Below are 20,188 nucleotides of genomic sequence, written 5' to 3'. Positions count from 1 at the left end.
AATAATGTTCATCGATCCTTTGTGCTCTGTGACAAGTGTGGTTTAAAAATATACTTTTTCTTGGTACTCTTTTTTTCTGTCCTTTCTTGACGCAAGCTGGGTTAGGCCATGCCATCTATTAACAATTAATACTTTAAAATTTACAAAGCATGCAGCTGTCACAACCATATGCACTAGGATTATTTTCCTTTGAAACAGAGGAAAAAGGAATCTCAGAGAGGGTAGGTGACCTGCTCAAGTTGTGTGCCAGCCACCTGGTAGAGCTGTGACTTAACAAGTTCTGAAGGCACTGACAGCTTTGTAAAAATATATAAATTAGCAATAGCAATTATAATAGTAAATAGTGACCTGATACATCCTTTTCAAGTGATTCCTTCTAAGGAGGTAATCAAAATGTGTTTAAAATTTATGTAAGAATATATTGATAATATTCATTCACTCAGCATATATTTGTTGCATACCCACTGTGTACCAGATACTGGTTTAGGCACTACTGACATAGCAGTAACCAAAGTAATCAAAGAAGTAAATCTGCATTGTGATGTTAGAAATCTGTAACAGGAGAATGATAAATTCTGGCACATCCGTGCATTGAATAATGCTGTTAGTCTCATAAAGTGGGATGGAAAGGGTATACTACTGTATATACTGTATAATTCTAATTTTGCTTTTTTCTCCTCCAGGATTATAATTTAAAAATTTTTACTGTGTGGCTTACTCTTAACTATGGATACAGTCTTTTAAAATTATATTCATACCTAATAAATTTGCCCAATTTCTAGTAGAATTTCCATAATATTTTCAAAAAAATAGTAGCATTATTTTTAATCCTATCCAGAATCAAATATGTTAAGTGCCGTTAACTTTTAAGTCAGGATGTTGCTCTTGAGTTAAAGAAATTGTTTTTGTCATTTTCCATATTTTTGTGATGAGAATCTATGGGCATTTACAAGACTAGTTGCTGTATTCTATGTAATAAATGATTATAAACTCAAGTACTTTTTATTTCTTCTTTAGGGGTTAGAATTGCAGGAAACATCCTGTCATACTGCAGAAGCTCGCAGAGTTGATGAAGTTTTTGAAGATGCTTTTGAGCAAGAATACACAGGAGTATGTTCCCTTAATGAACACTTTGGAAATGTCTTGACACCCTGTACTGTTTTGCCTGTGAAATTATATTCTGATGCCAGGAATGTTCTATCAGGCATAATTGATTCTCATGAAAACTTAAAAGAATTTAAAGGTGACCTCGTTAAAGTACTCGTGTGGATACTTGTTCAATACTGCTCCAAAAGGCCTGGCATGAAAGAGAATGTTCACAACACTGAAAATAAAGGGAAAGCACCTCTAATCTTGCCTGCTTTGAACACTTCGCCACCTCCCAAATCCCCAGAAGACATAGATAGTTTAAATTCAGAAACTTTTGATGACTGGTCTGATGACAGTATTTTTGATGATGAGCCAACTATCAAAAAAGTAATAGAAGAAAAACATCAGTTGAAAGATTTGCCAGGTACAAATTTGTTTATTCCAGGATCAGTAGAATCACAGAGGGTTGGTGATCATTCTACAGGCACTGTTCCTGAAAATGATCTTTACAAAGCAGTTCTATTAGGATACCCTGCTGTTGACAAAGGAAAACAAGAGGACATGCCATATATTCCTCTCATGGAATTCAGTTGTTCACATTCTCACTTAGTATGCTTACCTGCAGAGTGGAGGACTAGCTGTATGCCCAATTCCAAAATGAAGGAGATGAGCTCGTTATTTCCAGAAGACTGGTACCAATTTGTTTTAAGGCAATTGGAATGTTTTCATTCAGAAGAAAAGGCCTCAAATGTATTGGAAGAAATTGCCAACGACAAAGTTTTAAAAGACTTTTATGTTCATACAGTAATGACTTGTTATTTTAGTTTTTTTGGAATAGACAATATGGCTCCTAGTCCTGGTCATATATTGAGAGTTTACAGTGGTGTTTTGCCTTGGTCTGTTGCTTTGGACTGGCTCACAGAAAAGCCAGAGCTGTTTCAACTAGCACTGAAAGCATTCAGGTAACTCATTTAGATCATATGTAAGATATAACATTGGTGGAAAAATATTGATTTTTCTAAATCACATACAAGAAGACATTTCTTCGTTTCTAGTTTTTAAAAATCTACTTTCTTCAAAATGAGAAAAATGTTTCATGTGTAGTGTGATTATATCAAGAGTACGCTTTAATTTGTGCTTCCTTTGGTTTTGTTTATATGGAAAACCTGTTTTTTTAATGGCTTACTGATATCTTCACCTTAACTGCATCATTTCTCCCTCCACTTTTTATCTGAGATAGATATGATTTCAGTTCAATGTCTTAAAATATTGATTTAACAAAATCTATTTGAGCCATAAAGTTGACAACAAATATTCTAAAATTCTTCGGTTCTCCATTTTTTAGGTATACTCTGAAACTAATGATTGATAAAGCAAGTTTAGGTCCAATAGAAGACTTCAGAGAACTGATTAAATACCTTGAAGAATATGAATGTGACTGGTACATTGGTTTGGTATCTGATGAAAAGTGGAAGGAAGCAATTTTACAAGAAAAGCCATACTTGTTTTCTCTGGGGTATGATTCTAATATGGTAAGGTTAAAAAATTTTTAAGCGTATATATACTAAGAGAATGGATGTCAATTATAAAGTATTTGAACTAAGTGATAAATGATATATAACGTTATAGTTGTGATATATTATAGTTTTAAGGCATTTGTAATCATGACTTTATGGCGAAGCTAGACGAACTCTAGCTGATTTCTCTACTTTTGCCAACTGAAGAGGAGCCAATTAAAAATGTTGTGTAGCCATAGTGCAATACCTGACCTATAAGAGAGCCAAGTATGTGTAGTATGCCATAATGTATTTGACTAAATGGATTGTATTCCTATGTTCAATGTATGAATTATCACTTGGATTTGACTCCTAGAAACATTTATTTGTAAGTGGCAAAGTATTTTGCTGACATTTATACTGTAATGAAGCAAACAACCTGTGAAAATCCAGACTTAAAATAGGGGATGACTCTTTAAGATTTAGTACTTGTTCTTATCGCATTTAAAATGTCATCAAGTCTACACAATATGAAAGATTCAATGTTATGAGCTTATTGTGGTTTTGTCTGTCTGGCATTATGGTTTGAGGAGCTCTGCAAATGCACTCCCCAGTGAAACTGATGAAAATTATATTTTTTTAAAATAACCATTTAAATCTTAGAAAGTCTCCTAAGGGCATACAGCAAATGAACACAAATGTATTCAAAAAAATCTGCTAAAACCCAGTGAGAATAGTAAGAGACTGCAGTATTTGAACCAAAACCTACCCTACCTGAACCTCAGCAAGATGGAATCTCCCCTCAGACTGGTACAACCCAGAACATAGGCTCTCTTCTCTGTGAACTCCCAGTTGGAGGACTGTTTTCCTAGGAAGGGCAGGAGTTCAACATTTTTAATCCTGTCCCAGCTACCTGTTGCTGAGGCTAGATTCCAGGCATGTGAAGTCCAAGTAAAGATTCCCTTCTGGCCCACTACACTTATGGGATGGAGACTTTATCTTGGGTGTGGTGCCACAGAAAATACTGGGGCCTTGATCACTCTTGCCCACTCATAATGTGGAGGTCCTATGCCGGGAGAGGCAAGCTGGAAAGACCTGAGGCTACTCCTTCCCTCCACCAAGTGCTTATCTCCTAAAGCAGAAGGATCACTCAAGAGAGAAGCATGCTATCGCCCAGAACTCTGGCTCAGAGATTTTGCCCAGTGGAAGAAGCAAATTATTATTAACAACAACAAAAGCTCTGAATCTCTTCTTCCCAGAGGAACTGATTTATCTGCAACAGAGTGTAGACACATTGAAGCCCAAAATGTTCTTAAAAACAGTGGAGGACTTGCTGTTTTATGATAGTGTCAAAAATAGAAAACAACATAAACGATGGAGGTTGTGGTGAGAACTAATTTCTAGGAGACTGGTAGGTTCATTAAGCTAAACTGTAAACTGGCTAGATTTTTTTCAGGGGAAGAAACAGCAAAGAGCCTTCCTGGGATCAAACACATGAAAAGCTATTCCTTTCAAGGAGTTCACATTTAATTGGATCAGTCTGTGGAGCAATGTATGCCCCAGGTCTTTTGTTGAAAACAGAGTAACCAGCTGGCAATCAGTGGAGCTTAATAGCTGGGTGTGAACACTCAACAGACAAGATAGCTCTGCCAAAACCATCCCAAGGTAACTGTATGCATTCGGTTTGACTGTACTCTATGAGAGGCCGTATCTGAGACTTCAGACTGGGCAGGGGATGGTAGGGAGCAGACAGGGATTGACTTCACTACAGTAAGCCAGCCAATCACTAAACAAGTACATCATAATAACAAGCCCTGGAGTTAGGAATGAAGAGGACCAGCACCCAGAATTTCTACAGTGTTACCTGGAATATCTGATTTTCAACAAAAAGTTGAAATATGCAAAGAAATGGGAAAGTCTAACCCGTATACCGGGGGAAAAAGTGGACAACCGGGCTTGCCTGTAAGAGGGAACAGATGTCAGATTTAATAAAGATTTCATAGTAGTCATTATAAAAATGTCCAGAGAACCAAAGGAAACCATGGTTGAAGATATAAAGGACAATATGGTGACAATCTCACATCAAATAGAGAATGTATGTAGAGATAGAAATTATAAAAAAGAAACAAATGAAAAATTCACTAGAGGGGCTCAACAATAGGTTTGAACTGGCAGAAGAAATAATTAGTGAACTTGAAGATTCTAGATCAATAGAGATTATGCAATCCAAAGAGAAAAGAATGAATGAAAAGGAAGAGAGCTTCAGAGAAATGTGGGACACCATTACCTGCTGCAACATATACTTAATACCAGAAGGAGAGAGAAGGGAGAAAAAAATTATTTGGTGAAATAATGGCTGAAACTTCTTAAATTTATTGTAAAACATTAATCTACACATGCAGGAACTTCAGTGAACTTTAGAATAAATGCAAAGAGATCCACCAGCAGATAATATCATGGTAAAAATGTGGAAATCCAAAGACCAGGAGAAAACCTTGAAAGCACCAAGTAAAAACTACTTGTGCATTTTAAGGAAAGTCATATAAAATTAACAACTGACTTGTCATTAGAAACAATGGAGGCCATTAGAAACAATGCCCCCTTAACCCCAAAACGGAAAGCTTAACCAAGGACCCTGTATCTAACAAAGGGATCTTTCAAAAATGAAAGCAAAATAAAGAAATTCCCAGATCAGCAATAACAGAATTTGTTTCTACCAGACCCACCTTACAAGAAATACTAGAGTTCTTCAGACGGAAGGTAAGTGACCACAGCCAATAATTCAAATTCACACACAAAAACAAAGAGCACCAATAAAAGTAACTGTGTAATTATAAAAAATAGTAAAAAGGCATATTTCTTCTCTTAACTGATTTGAAAATCAATTCTATAAAATAATATGTATTCACGTATTATTGGGCCTATAATATATAGGAATGTAATTTGCTAATAATTGCACAAAGGAAGTCAGTAGGGGCAAAGCTGTACTAGATAAAGAAAATGAATCCAGATGATTCATTTCTAGATTCTTGAATCTACAGAAAGAAAGAGAAATAGCATTTTTTTTAAAGGGTAACATAAGGCTGGGTGCAGTGGTTCACGCCTGTAATCCCAGCACTTTGGGAGGCCAAGGCAGGCGGATCATCTGAGGTCAGGTGTTCGAGACCAGCCTGGCGAACATGGTGAAACCCTTTCTCTTCTAAAACTACAAAAAAAATTAGCTGGGTATGGTGATGGGTGCCTGTAATCCCAGCTACTCGGGCACCTGTAATCCCAGCTACTTGGGAGGCTGAAGCAAGAGAATCTCTTGAACCCAGAAGGCGGAGTTTGCAGTGAGCCAAGATCGCACCACTGCACTGCACTCCAGCCTAGGCAACAAGAGTGAGACTCCATCTCAAAAAAAGAAAAAAAAAAAAAAAAAGGCTAACATAACAATGCTGGGCATGGTAATTTAGGACTATAATCCCAGCAAGTTGGGAGGCCAGGGCGGAGGATTGCTTTGAGACCAGGAGTTTGAGACCAGCCTGGCCAACATAGCAAGATCCTATCTCTACAAAAAATAAAAATTAGCCAGGTATGGTGGTGTGCATTTGTAGTTGTAGCTACCACTTGAGAGGCTGAGGTGGGAGGAATACTTGAGCCAGATGTTCAGATTATAGTGAGCTGTGATTGCACCACTGCACTCTATCCTAGATGATGGAGCAAGACCCTGTCTCTAAAAACATAAAAATAATTAATATAACAATAAATGCATACTTGCTCCCTTTTCTCTTTCTTTCTTTTAAAGGCATAAAATTATATAAAGTGATAATTAAAACAATGTACTGTTAGAGTTGTAATGTTTGTAATGTGATATGTATAACAATACCACAGAAGGGAAGAAAAGGGACTGGAACTTTGTAAGAGTAATATTTCTGCTTCACCACAGTTAGTATAAATCTGAGACTGACTCTTGTAACACAGAGATTGTAAGCTTTAGTCAACCACCGAGGAAATAACTGAGGAAAAATGTGAAAACAGTCATTAAAGAAATTTAAATGGCATGTTACAAAATAGTCACTTAATACAAGAGAAAGTCAAGAAAGAATAGAGGGATAAAAAAGATATGAGACGGGAGGCTGAGGCAGAATGGCGTGAACCCAGGAGGTGGAGCTTGCAGTGAGCCGAGATCGCGCCACTGCACTCCAGCCTGGGCAACAGAGCGAGACTCTGTCTCAAAAAAAGAAAAAGATATGAGACAAAACAGAAAGGAAAATGACAGACAAAGTTCAGCTATTTCAGTAATAAAATTAATGGGAATGGATTAAATAATCCAGATGAAAGGCAGAGATTATCAGACTGGATTTAAGAATATCCTGTAATCCCAGCACTTTGGGAGGCCAAGACAGGTGAATCACTTAAGTCCAGGAGTTCAAGACCAGCTTGGGCAACGCAGTGAGACCTTGTCTCTAAAAAAAATAAACAAAATTATCCATACATGGTGGTGTGTTCCTGTAGTCCCAGCTACTCTGGAGGCTGAGGTGGGAAGATTGCTTGAGCACAGGAAGCGCTATGATATATAAACTATATGATATTTTATTAATATAAATATGTAATATATAAAATATATAAATAAAAGACACAAACCATATGATCATCTCAGTAGATATAAAAAAACTAACAAAATCCCTCACCCTTTCATAGTAAAAACAAACTAGGAAAGAAGGGAACTTCTTCAACCTGAACATCTATGAAAAACTCACAGTGAACATCATAATTATTGGTGAAAGATTGGATGCTTACCCCTAAGTTCAAGAAGACAAGAATGTCTACTCTTACCACTTTTATTAACCATTGTTCTAGAACTTCTAGCCAGGTGGTATGGACTGAATGTTTACACCCCAAATTTATATGTTGAAGCCTAACCACCAATGTGATGGTAGTAGGAGGTGGCGCCTTTGGGAGGTAATTATGGTTATATGAGATCATGAGCATGGAGCCCTGTGATGGGATTAGTGCCCTTATAGGAAGAGGAAGAGACACTCACAGCTTCCTGTCTTTTTGCTGTAGAGCAGAATAAGAAGATGGCTATCCACAAGCCAGGAAGATAGCCCTCATCAGAACCCAGACATGAAACCACCCAGATGTTGGACTTCCCAGCCTCCAGAACTATGAGAAATAAATGTCTCTTCTTTAAGTCACTTAGTCTATGGTATTTAGTTATAGCAGCCTAAGCTAAGACACCAGAGTAATTAGGCAAGAAAAAGAAATAAAAGGCATTCAGATTAGGAAGAAGTAAAAGTATCTCTATTCACAGATGACATGATCTTGATGATGTATAGAATATCTAAGGAATCAACTAAAAAGCTTAGAACTGATTAACAAATTCAGGATGGTTGCAAGATACAAGATCAACATAAAAAACATCTGGTGAATTTCTATACACTAGCAATGAGCAAACCAAAAATGAAGTTAAGGAAATCCCACTTAAAATAACATCAAAAATAAAAAAATACTTAGGGAAAATGGAACAGTAGTAGTACAAAGCTTATACTCTGAAAACTACAAAACATTGTTAAAAGAGGAAGTTAAATATCTAAATAAATAAACATCTAGTGTTCATAAATCAAGATAACGTTGTTAAGATGGCAATACTCTCCAAATTTATCTACAGATTCAACACAGTCCTTTTCAGAATTCCAATTGGCTTCTTCGTGGAAATTGAACAAGCTGATTTTCTAAAATTTATATGGAATTTCAAGAGACCCTGAATAGCCAGAACAATCTTGAAAAAGAAAATTGGCCGACTCATACTTCCAAGTTTCAAAACTTACATGAAACAATAATCAAAATAGTGTGGTACAGGCATAATGATAGATATATAAATCAGTGGAATTGAATTGAGGATCCAGAAATAAATCCATGGGTCTTTAGCCAACTAATTTTCAACAAGGATGCCAAGACCATTCACTGGGGAAATCATCTTTTGGTAGCAACTTTCAAAAGAATAATGTTGGATTACTAGTATTAGTTTCCCAGGACTGCTGTAGCAATTATTACCACAAACTGGGTGACTTTTTAAAAAACGGAAATGTATTCTCTCATCATAGTTTTAAAGGTGAGAAGGCTGAAGTCAAGGTGCCAGTAGAGCCACGCTTCCTCTAACGGCTCTAGGAAAGAATCTTTCCTGGCCTCTTCCAGCTTCTGGTGGCCCTTAACATTCCTTGGCTATGGCTGAGTAACTCCAGTCTCTGTCTCCGTATTTACATGGCCTTATTCTCTATACTCTTGTGTTAATTCTCCTACTCCTTTCTTTTGTAAGGATGTCAGTCACTGGCTTTAAGACCCACCTAAATCCAGGATGATCTCATCTCTAAATTTTTAATTACATCTGCAAAGTACCCATTCCAAATAAGGTCACATTCACAGGTAACTTCAAAGAGATGCTATTCAACCCACTACAGACCTTAGTTTATATACCATATTTTTAAAATATCTCAAAAATATATCAAAGACCTAAACGTAAGAGCCATAAAAATGTTAGAAGGAAACATAAGGGTAAATCTTCATGACCTTAAACTTGGCAATAGATTCTTAGATATGACACCAAAAGCATGAGAAACAAAAGAAAAATAGGTAAATATGACTTCATCAAAAGTAAAAACTTTTGTTCCTCAAAGCACACCATCAAAAAAGTAGACAACTCACAGAATGGGGAAAATATTTGCACATATCTGTTAAGGGACTGTTAACTAGAATATATAAAAGAACTCTTACAACTCTATAATAAAAAGATAAATAGATTTTAATGTGGACAAAGGATCTATATAGATATTTCTTTAAAGAGGATGTACAAGTTGCCAATAAGTTCATGAGAAGTGCTCCATATAATTAGTCATCAAGGAAGTGCAAATCAAAACTACAATAAAATAACACTTCACACACACAGGATGGCTAAAATCAAAGGTCTGAAAATAAGTGTTAACAAGATATGGAGAAATTGGAACCCTCTTCTGCTCTTGGGAATGTAAAATGGTACAGCCACTTTGGAAAACATTCTGGCAGTTTCTCAAATAGTTAAGCATAGAGTTAACATACGACCTAGCAGTTCTATCCCTAAGTATATATACCTAAGAGAAATAAAAACATAAATCCACATGAAACCTTGTACATGAATGTTTATAGCAACATTATTCTTAATTGCTATAAGGTGGAAACAAACCAACTGTATATCAATTGCTGAAAACAAATTTTAGTATATCCATATGATGGAATATTATTCTGCCATAAAAAGGAATAAGGTACTGATACATGTACAACATAGATGAACCTTGCAAATACGCTAAGTGAAAGAAATCGGTCACAAAAGACCACATACAAGTGAAATTTACAGAAAAGTTTATAAAGATAGAAAATATGTTAGTGGTTACTTAGGGAAGGGTCAATGAGGAGATAGGATGGTGATAACTAAAGAGTACAAGGATACTTCCTGAGGTTGTGATGTTTTAAAACTTAACTGTGGTGATAGTTGCACGTATCTGCGACTATCATAAAAACCATTGAATTGCATACAGTAAGTAAATAGATTGTATGGAATGTGAATTATATCTCAACAAAGCTGTTTCTTTAAAAAGAGCCTATTGTATCATTCACCACCAAATAGTATTTATGACTATGCGTCGCTGAGGCAACAGATCAGAGAAGGAAGACAAAGAGAAGTGACTAAGATTTTGCCTAATGGTGATTGAGATGGCTGCCAGGAAACTTTCTTTTATTTAAAGAACAAAGGAAGTAGAGGTAATTCTTGATTCTGAATACAAGCAACTCATTGTGTACATTTTAAAACACTACTTTCTGTTTTTTGAACTTGGGAAAAGTTTGCCTAATTAGAATGCAATTTTTCTATAAGTTTATAAATAAAATATGAAGACCTAAATGTAATCTCTTTTCTTTTTCTCCTCCTACCCTTTTTACTATAAAGGGAATTTACACTGGAAGAGTACTTAGCCTTCAAGAATTATTGATCCAAGTGGGAAAGTTGAATGCTGAAGCTGTTAGAGGTCAGTGGGCCAATCTTTCGTGGGAATTACTTTATGCCACAAACGATGATGAAGAACGTTATAGTATACAAGCTCATCCACTACTTTTAAGAAATCTTACAGTACAAGCAGCAGATCCTCCCCTGGGATATCCGATTTATTCTTCAAAACCTCTCCATATACATTTGTATTAGAGCTCATTTTGACTGTAATGTCATCAAATGCAATGTTTTTATTTTTTCATCTTAAAAAAGTAACTGTGATTCTTGTAACTTCAGGACTTCTCCCCACCCTCATTCAGATGCCTGAGAACAGCTAAGCTCCATAAAGTTGGTTCTCTTAGCCATCTTAATGGTTTTAAAAAACAACAAAAACATATTTAACGTAAAAGTTAGAACTATTTGGCCAATACTGGTGCCCTCTGGACTTTAGTAGACTTTGGTAAATATGAGAAAACATTTGTGTAATTATTATATAATGAATTTTGTAATGCTTTCTTAAATGTGTAATAGGTGAATTGCCATATAAAGTTAACAGCTATGTAATTTTTACATACTTAAGATAGACGTATCAGTGTTCTAAGTAGTGATAATGGATCCTGTTGAAGGTTAATATGATTTATAGTATTTTCAAATGTGCTGTTTTAACATCTAATATTATCTGAATGTTTTTATATAGTTTTCATAGACTTCAATTCGCAAACTTTAAAAAACTTTTAATAAAATATTTTCCTTCCTTTTCAAATATCCTTTTGATATATGTGAAAGAAGCAGGGTTCATCCCATTCATCATGTGAATATTCACAGAAAGAGCAATGTTAGGGTAATCTGCATATGACTACTAAAGCATAGATCTGACTCATTATATATTTATTCCAACTGAATTTACTGCTTCTGAAAAATGATTTACCCAACAGGACTACCAGTTACTAATGTCTTAAGGTATATGAACTAAAGAGGAGATAGGAAGAAAATTTTTATATGATCTGAATTTTATTTTCATTCTCTTCTTGCTTAGGAACATTTTACAGATACATGTAAGGGGAATTAACAGTGAATCCACATCAGTTGAGAGATCAGTTTACTTCTTACTTAATTTCCAATGAAATCAGTAGGAGCCCCCTAGATTTATAATAATGTATTCTCTTTAGAAACATTGAAATTATATGAAATGTACCAGTTAAGCTGCTATTAATATTCCATTTATTTAGTATGTGGATCAGTTCACTCTAACAATGTTAAAGGATAACTTTTTGGACCAATTTTCAGTTAATGAATTCAAGAGATTTGTATGTTTATCTTTTTATTGGAGGTAATATAGTACAGTTACTAAGATAAGATTTTATATTACTCTTGAGTTCACATCTCAGATTTATGATTTAATTTACATGATTGAGATTTACTAGCTATACACCTTTATATCTTTGTCATGTAGAAATATTTTCTCATGTCATTAAAAGTACTTTGTAATTATCAGCTTTTTTTTTTTTTTTTTTTTCCGAGATAGTCTCACTCTGTTGCCCAAGCTGGAGTGCAGTGGCACGATCTCGGCTCACTGCAACCTCCGCCTCCCTGGTTCAAGCAATTCTGCTGGCTCAGCCTCCTGAGTAGCTGGGATTAAAGGCACGCACCACCACACTGGCTAATTTTTGTATTTTTAGTAGAGATGGGGTTTCACCATGTTGGCCAGGATGGTCTCAAACTCCTGACCTTATTCACCTGCCTCAGCCTCCCAAAGTACTGGGATTACAGGCGTGAGCCACCGTGTCTGGCCTTAATTATCACTTTTAATGACAGCATAAAATTCCATTGATATTATTTATTAGATTACTATCCCCCAAATAATGTGAATTTTCAGTTGTTTAGAGATTTTCACTATAATAATAATACCAAGCTATGCCTTCCCTTAACCTTGCATCCTCCTCAAACTATTCTCATATCTCCATTTCATTCATGGCCAAGTTTTCTCTTTCATTTACTTGTCAAACCATTCCAATCTGGATCCCATCTCCATAACTCCCCCAAATTTTTTTTAAAAAAAGTTTTTATTAAGGTCACTATCGACCTTTTTATTGTCAAACCAGCTAGTAGTAATTAACACATTTGACTATTCCTTGAATCAGCTTTTGTGTTTTCTTTTGGACTTTCCTGATACTACATTATCTTTGTTTTCTTCTTATCTTCCTAGCAACTCGTCAGACATCTTTGCTGCCTTTCCTCTTCTACCTGACCTCTAAATTTTAGTATTTCTCACCAATTGGTTCTAGGCCCCCCTTTGTATTTCTGCGATCACCATAATCTCATCTACTTCAAGACTTGAAATAGCATCAATAAATTGATGATGATCAAATGTATGTACCTAACCCAACGTCTCTTCTTACACTGAACCTGTATATATCACTTATTTGATACCTTCACTTAGTATATTAAAAACTGACTGTTAGATTTTGAAGGGAAGGTGAGGGTTAAAGAAAGACACATGCAGAAAGAGTACAGCTTGACAGCAAATGCAGGCTTTACGTCCAGCATAAAACCTACAGAAGTGGGGGACCAGCTTAATGCCAGAGCCTACCACTGCTTACAGGCTGGGCGTACTTATAGGCATGGGTGGGAGGGGTCTGGGCAGTATGACTTGCTGCCCAGCAGGATATTGATAAGATGCTCCCATGATGAGGTGGTTCTGGCCCTTGTTCTAGCAGGATGTCATCGTGGTATTCCTTGGAACTTTGCCCAGCAAGATACAGGGATATTTCTTAGGTTGGGCCTTTTCCCACCTTGTGATCAGGTAGTTAGGCAGGATGTTTCTCACTGCCCGAACCCCTGTGAAATGTTTCACTTTGATTAAGGTCTGCAAAATAGGGGGGAGCTTACAGAATGGTGCAGTTTGGACTAACACTAACCTTACTGAATTTTCCCTAAAACCTTTTCTACTTCCAAATTTTAGTGGTGCATTCATACCAACTATTTCAGAGAGCTAGAAAAACCAAGCAAAATAGTATTTTAAAATCTGCTTAAAGGCATTAGAAAACCAAAAGACAGTGAAGAATAACATCACCAAGATCTAAGACAGAATGAAACTTAGAGACCTGAGCCCAGCATTTGGGCTGCTTTTCTTAGAGGAGATATGCCGATTCAGGATAAGGTGGTTGTGAGTCTGAGACGCTAAGTAACACTTATGACAGCCTTGCTGCTGAGTTAGAGGGACAAAAACTGGAGACCAAGGCTCTCCAAGGAAGTAGGGGAGGGGAAAGGAACCCTAGTTAACTGACCATACATTGGGTTGTGACCCCAAGGACCATATTCCAAATCGTAAGGGTGAAGAAAAACCAGATGCAGTTAGGATCTCCTCACTTCCCAAAACTGGATTAAGGTGACCCTTTGTCCGCTACCCAGAGCAAATGTAAATCCTCTCTGATCTTTTGAGTTATTTTTATAACTTTTCACGTTCAGTGTTGGAAAGTTATTTGAGGTATCTGAGGAAACAAGGCAACATGATCAGAATCCGAAAGAAGCAACGGATGATAGGACTGAGCTACAGGGGACCCAGATAATGAGCTACACAACACAGGGTCTAAAATTACTATCTTTAGTGTGTTTGAAGATCTAAAACACAAGATTGAGAATTTCAGCAGAAAATCAGAAACTATAGAAGAATCAATCAAGTCCCCAACTTAAAAGTACTTTAATCAAGTTTAAGAATTCAGTGAATAGTCCGGGCGCGGTGGCTCACGCCTGTAATCCCAGCACTTTGGGAGGCCAAGGCGGGTGGATCACAAGGTCAGGAGATCAAGACCATCCTGGCTAACTCAGTGAAACCCCATCTATACAAAAAAAAAAAAAAAAAAAAAAAAACCGAGCGTGGTGGCGGGTGCTTATAGTCCCAGCTGCTCAGGAGGCTGAGGCAGGAGAATCACTTGAACCCAGGAGGCAGAGGTTGCAGTGATCCAAGATCATGCCACTGCACTCCAGCCTGGGTGACAGAGCAAGACTCAAAATAAATAAATAAAAGGATTCAGTGAATAGATTTGAAAGAAACTGGATACAGTGAAGTAAGAATTCGTGAACTAGAAGTTATGTCAGAAGTAAATACCGGGTGTGAAAAACTAAGATACAAAAGAATGGAAGATACAGTAGAGAGAATAAGAGACATGGAGTTAACATGAGGAGATATAACATACACATAACTGGATTTCCAGAAGGAGAAGAGAGAATATGACAGAAGCAACCTATGAGGAGATAATGACTGAGAATTTTCCAAATTTTTAAAAGACATGAAGACCTGCAAGATCAAAGCATGATAAATAAAAACAAAATTACACCTTAGCACACCCTAAGAAAAAACACAAAAAGAAAATCATTAAAGGAGCCAGTGACAAAAGACATTACTTTTAAAGGAGCCACAATTTTATTAAACTGACAGCTAACTTCTCAACAGAAAATATGGGAACCAGAAATCAATGGAATGATATTTTCAAGTTACTGAGAGAAAATATCTGCAATTTTAGAATTCAATACCCAGCCTTTCCCCAAAAACAATTCTTGAAGAATGAAGGCAAAGACACGTTCAAACACAACAAATTTAATAGCAGATTGTCATTAAAGGTAATAGTAAAGGGGATTCTTCAGACAGAAGGAATATGATCCCAGAAAAGGGTTAGGGATAAAGGTAGGAATGAACAGTAATTTTAAAAAATAATATACAGTTTAAGGAATATTAACTGTATAAAATAGTCTTCAAGGTTAAAATAAATAATGTTAAAACATAATAATATATACATTTGGTGCAGGAATTCTAAAGTCCTTACAATTATCAGAAAGAAGATTATAAGTAATATTAGACTGCTGTGTCATCTATAGGGTAACCACTAAACAGCAAAAGGCAAAATAAATCATATAACTACAAAGCTAATACGGGGTGAAAGTGGAATAATAAGGCAAAAAGGGAGAGAAAATATAGAACAAATAGGACAAATAGAAATTAGGAGGTTTAAATCTAAATATCAGTTACAACATTCACATGAATAGACAGTGTACCAATTAAATGCAAAGATTATCAAAGTGAATAGAAAACCCACAAAGTACCTTTATGCAAGAGATGCCTTAAGTATAGGAGTACAAGGGTTGGAAGTAAACAAGAATGGAAAAAGTTACAGTATGAAATACAAAAAACAAAAACGATAGGGCAGGAGGCTATGGTGGCTATTGCAACATTATTTAATGTTGACCTTAAGGTGAAAAGTATAAAGAGAGACAGTTTGTAATGATAAAAGATTTGATTCACCAGAAAGTTTCAACAGGTCTAATATTTTAATGATTTAGCAATATAACCTCAAATATATAAGCATAAATGAACAGAACTAAAATGAGAAAAGACAAATCTGCATTCCCAGATTTTAATACACTCAGTAACAGAACAGCAGCCATGCAAAAATACATAAATATGTAAAGATTGGAATAATATTTTAAAACTTAACCTACTTGGCATATATAAAACAGAATAACCCCCCCAACAACTGCAAAATACACATTATTTTCAAATGCAGGTGGAATATTTATCAAAACTGACCATATTCTAAATCATAGGGATGGAATATATTCTTTGGCCATGTGTCATTCACTTAGAAGTCAATAATAATTTCAAAAATAGAAAAATTCTATTAAGTTCATAAATTAAGAAATACATTTCTAAATAACTCATGGATCAGACAATAAATTACAATGAAAATTAGAATATATTTGAACTGAATAGTAAAAGTGCTACATGTCAAAACTTATGATAGACACCTAAAGCCATGCTTCGAAGGAAATTTACAGTCTTAAACACACATTAAAAAAAAAAAAAGATTGAAAATGAACCTAGTAGTTATCTCAAAAAATTCTAAGAATAGCAAATTAAACCTGAAGAAAATAAAGGAAATAAAATAATAAAGAACAATAATTAATAGAGTAGAAAATGAAGATAAAGTTGGATCGACTAAACCAAAAGTTGATTCTTTGAAAGGATAATTGATAAGTGTCTGGTAGACTGAAAAAGGAAGAAACCAATATCAGGAATGAAAGGATATTACAAATCCTATGGTCATTTGACAAAATATATGCATGACTTCAGGACAATAAATTGGAAATTTTAAATGAAGTGAACAAATTTTTTAAAATATGTTACAGCCAAAATTGACAAATGAAAAAATAGAAAATTTGAGTAGTTCCCTATCTGCTAAAGAAATGGAACCTATAGTTACTTTATTTGCTTTTCCATAGTGAAACAACAAGCCTAGATGGATTGATTCATCAATGGAAAAACAATCTTAAATTCTTACAAAGGGCAGCAGAAATGCAGGAATCCTCCCCAACTCATTTTATGATGCCAGAAAACCTAGATACCAAAACCTGGCAGAGACTTCGTGAGAAAGGGACCTATTTCATTCCCCCCAACATCAATGCAAAAGTCCCAAACAAAATATTAGCAAACTAAACTACACACATACACACACACCTACACACACGGAATAATAAATCACAATCAAGTTGGGTTTCTTCCTGAAAAAGTGAGGTTGGTGTGATGGTTGCAAATCAATCAATATAATTCAATACATTAACAGAATGAAAGGAGAAAAATAATATTTCAGTAGATCCAGAAAAAGTATTTGATAAACCAGTATCCACTCATAAAAAGTTTGCTTTTTAATATTCATCTTTATTATTCTTATCCTGAGTATGCACATAAGATGTTCTAGGTCAGAGATAGATTTCTTATTACTCAGAGTAAATAAGTGCACCTGCCCACCTTCACACTAGTCCATATCCCCCAGAGCAACCTGATAAGAACTCATGGGATTTTGGCTGTGTTAGTGGCCAAATACTGCCTAGGCAAGGGACAGGGAAAATTAATTTTCCCTACTTATAAAGACAAAAGAGGCAGCTGTCCTTTTCCCTGCCTGAAAGGGTCTCCTTTTACTCTAGTCTTGTGGTAGACAGACAAAGTCTCTCCAAAAGCCAGATAGGCAGCCCCATGTGTCTCCTCGAGGTGTCTCCTACATCCCTAGGAAGATAGCATATTAGAAATGAGGAAAGATCTCAGCACAATAACCTAAGTTCCCACCACAAGAAACAAGAAAAAGAATAGCAAAATAAACCTGAAACAGGCAAAAGAAAGGAAATAACAAAAAGCAGAAATATATGAAACTGAAAATAGAAAAATACATTAAAAACTGGTTCTTCGGAAAAAAATCAAGAAAATCCATAGTAGAAAGACTGACAAAAAGAAAAAAATGCAAATCATTATTATCAAGAATGAAATGGCGAATATCACTACAAATCAGGCAGTCATTAAAAAGATAATGAGAAAATATTGTAACTTTCAGCTTATACTTGACAACTTAGAATAAATAATCCGATTCTTGAAAACCACAAACTACTAAAACTCAACCAAGATGAAATAATCTGAATATCCTATAACCATTAAAGAATTAAATTCATAATTTAAAATCTCCTGATAAAAGAAATCTCCAGACCCAGATGCCCTGGCTTCTTTGAGGTTCTTCCATGTTGTTGCATGTATCAATAATTCATTATTTTTTATTGCTGAGTAGTGCTGCACTGTATAGAATGTAACACAGTTTGTTTATACCATTCACCTGTTGGTGGACATTTGTTGGTTCCAGTTTTGGGCTATTATATAAAGCTACTATGAGTATTCATTTACAAGTCTTTATGTGGCCATAAGCTTTCATTTCTCTTGGGCAAATACCTAGGACTGGGCTGGCTAAATCATATGATAGGTGTATATTTAAATGTTTAAGGAACTGCTGAGAGTCTTTTTCAAATTAATTGTACCATTTGACATTCCCGCCAGCCGTTTATGTGTGCAAAGTGTGTAATTACCTTTATGTAAAACTAGAAAATGCAAACTAATCCATAATAATGCAAGCACATCATTGGTTGCCTGGAATGGGGTGGGTGAGGAGAAATGATTACAAAAGGGCGAAGGGAAACTTCTGGGGCTGACACATGTGTTTACGCTCTTGATTGTGGTTATGGTTCACAAGTGTAGCCATATGACAAAACTTACCAAATTGTACACTTTAAATATGTGGCATTTATCATACATCAATTATACCTCAGTAAAGGTGTCAGAAATAACAGGATATTTATATTTAAATCTGCCTTTGAATTACTGATTGTGACTGAGGTCTCATGTGGCTTACTGGTGAATCCAGTAGTTGAGCAGACTAAAGCTGTCACTTCTGCTAATTCTTTTACCAACTCACCTACTGTCACCTTACACAACCCCAACTTGTTTCAGCTTTGGACTAATGAACACACCATTTTCTTCCTACTTAAAAAGACCACTCAGGATAATGATTAAGAAATACATCGATGGTGAATAATAAATACTTTCAGAAAAGTTAAATGTGAACATTTGGCTTTCATAGCTCTTGACTGTCTTTGACAAACCTTGACATAAAGCTGCCTTTTCCATCTTGGGCTGTTGACAAAAAGGCCTAAGAAGGAAAGAGGGTGTGTACAGAAAATTACATGCCATAGAAAAATACCATACACAGGCCAGGAGTGGTGGCACTTTGGGAGGCCAGGGCAGGTGGATCATTTGAGGTCAGGAGTTTGAGACCAGCCTGGCCAACACAGTGAAACTCCATCTCTACTAAAAATACAAAACTTAACCGGGCATGGTGGTGCATACCTGCAGCCCCAACTACTTGGGAAGTTGAGGCAGGAGAATCGCTTGAACTCGGGAGGCAGATATTGCAGTGAGCTGAGATGGTGCCACTGTACTCCAGCCTGGGCAAGAGTAAGACTGCATCTCCAAAAAAAAAAAAATCCATACAGATGAATCTTTAAAGATTTTAATATGTATATGTCTTCTACCATGCATTGGCTGGAGTAGTTGAACAGACATCGGCAGGCACGATGCTAGGCAGGCACCAGAGATTCAGTGATGAATAAAACAAAACTGACCTGGAATCTGGCTTCCTGAAGCTTCTCTTCATCTATCTAAATTCCTTTCTTTCAAGGCCCAGTGCAATTGACACCTTCATCAGAAAGAGCTTCCACACTCTTCTATCTGCAAATCTCCCTTTTCTGAACTATTATGCTTGTAGTCTGTACCAGGCCACATGACATATGTTATTTTGTGGCATTCTAGAATTATTCCAATCTTTTCATTTTTATAACTGGTGTTTTGCATTCAATAAATAATGTTGTTATTCCAATTTTCATCACTGGTCACGCAAGAGTCCTCTCTTTATTATATTTTGTCCCCATAGTGCACCCCCCGTTTCCTCCCCATCCTAAGTAACCATTACAATACCTAAATATGTATCTAATTAGGTTGTATGTTTTCTTGCAAAATGAGCACTATCTTCTATGCACATTTGTGTATGTGAACAGTATTGTGTTAGCGTTGCTTCTCTATTTCTTCACTCTTTACCATGCCTCTAGTACATATCCATGTTGTTATGTATGCATTTATTCCATTGCTTCTACCAGCTATACCTCATGGTGTACCTCTACCACATGTCGTCTTCCCCTTTTTCCAAGGACAGCCACTTGGGTGGCTTCCAACTTGCCC

The 20,188-nt window shown here is 35.9% G+C and overlaps 1 protein-coding gene across 6 annotated transcripts in view; it reads left to right on the top strand.

Moving 5' to 3' along the window:
• PCNX4 (pecanex 4) overlaps nucleotides 1–11,347 on the top strand; it is a 39,942-nt gene extending 28,595 nt beyond the window's left edge. For all 6 annotated transcript variants that reach the window (XM_023231734.3, XM_023231702.3, XM_023231710.3 and 3 more), the window contains 3 exons: nucleotides 1,018–2,051; nucleotides 2,435–2,621; nucleotides 10,546–11,347. In XM_023231734.3, coding sequence (XP_023087502.2) covers nucleotides 1,018–2,051; nucleotides 2,435–2,621; nucleotides 10,546–10,797 — 1,473 coding nt within the window. In that variant the 3' untranslated portion in view covers nucleotides 10,798–11,347. The remainder of the gene's footprint in view (nucleotides 1–1,017; nucleotides 2,052–2,434; nucleotides 2,622–10,545) is intronic.
• The last annotated feature ends 8,841 nt before the right edge of the window (nucleotides 11,348–20,188 follow it).

This window comes from Piliocolobus tephrosceles, chromosome 6 (genome assembly GCF_002776525.5).
Source record: "Piliocolobus tephrosceles isolate RC106 chromosome 6, ASM277652v3, whole genome shotgun sequence".
NCBI lineage: Eukaryota > Metazoa > Chordata > Mammalia > Primates > Cercopithecidae > Piliocolobus > Piliocolobus tephrosceles.
Note: the sequence above shows the minus strand (reverse complement) of the source record. Positions and strands in the feature narration are given on the sequence as shown.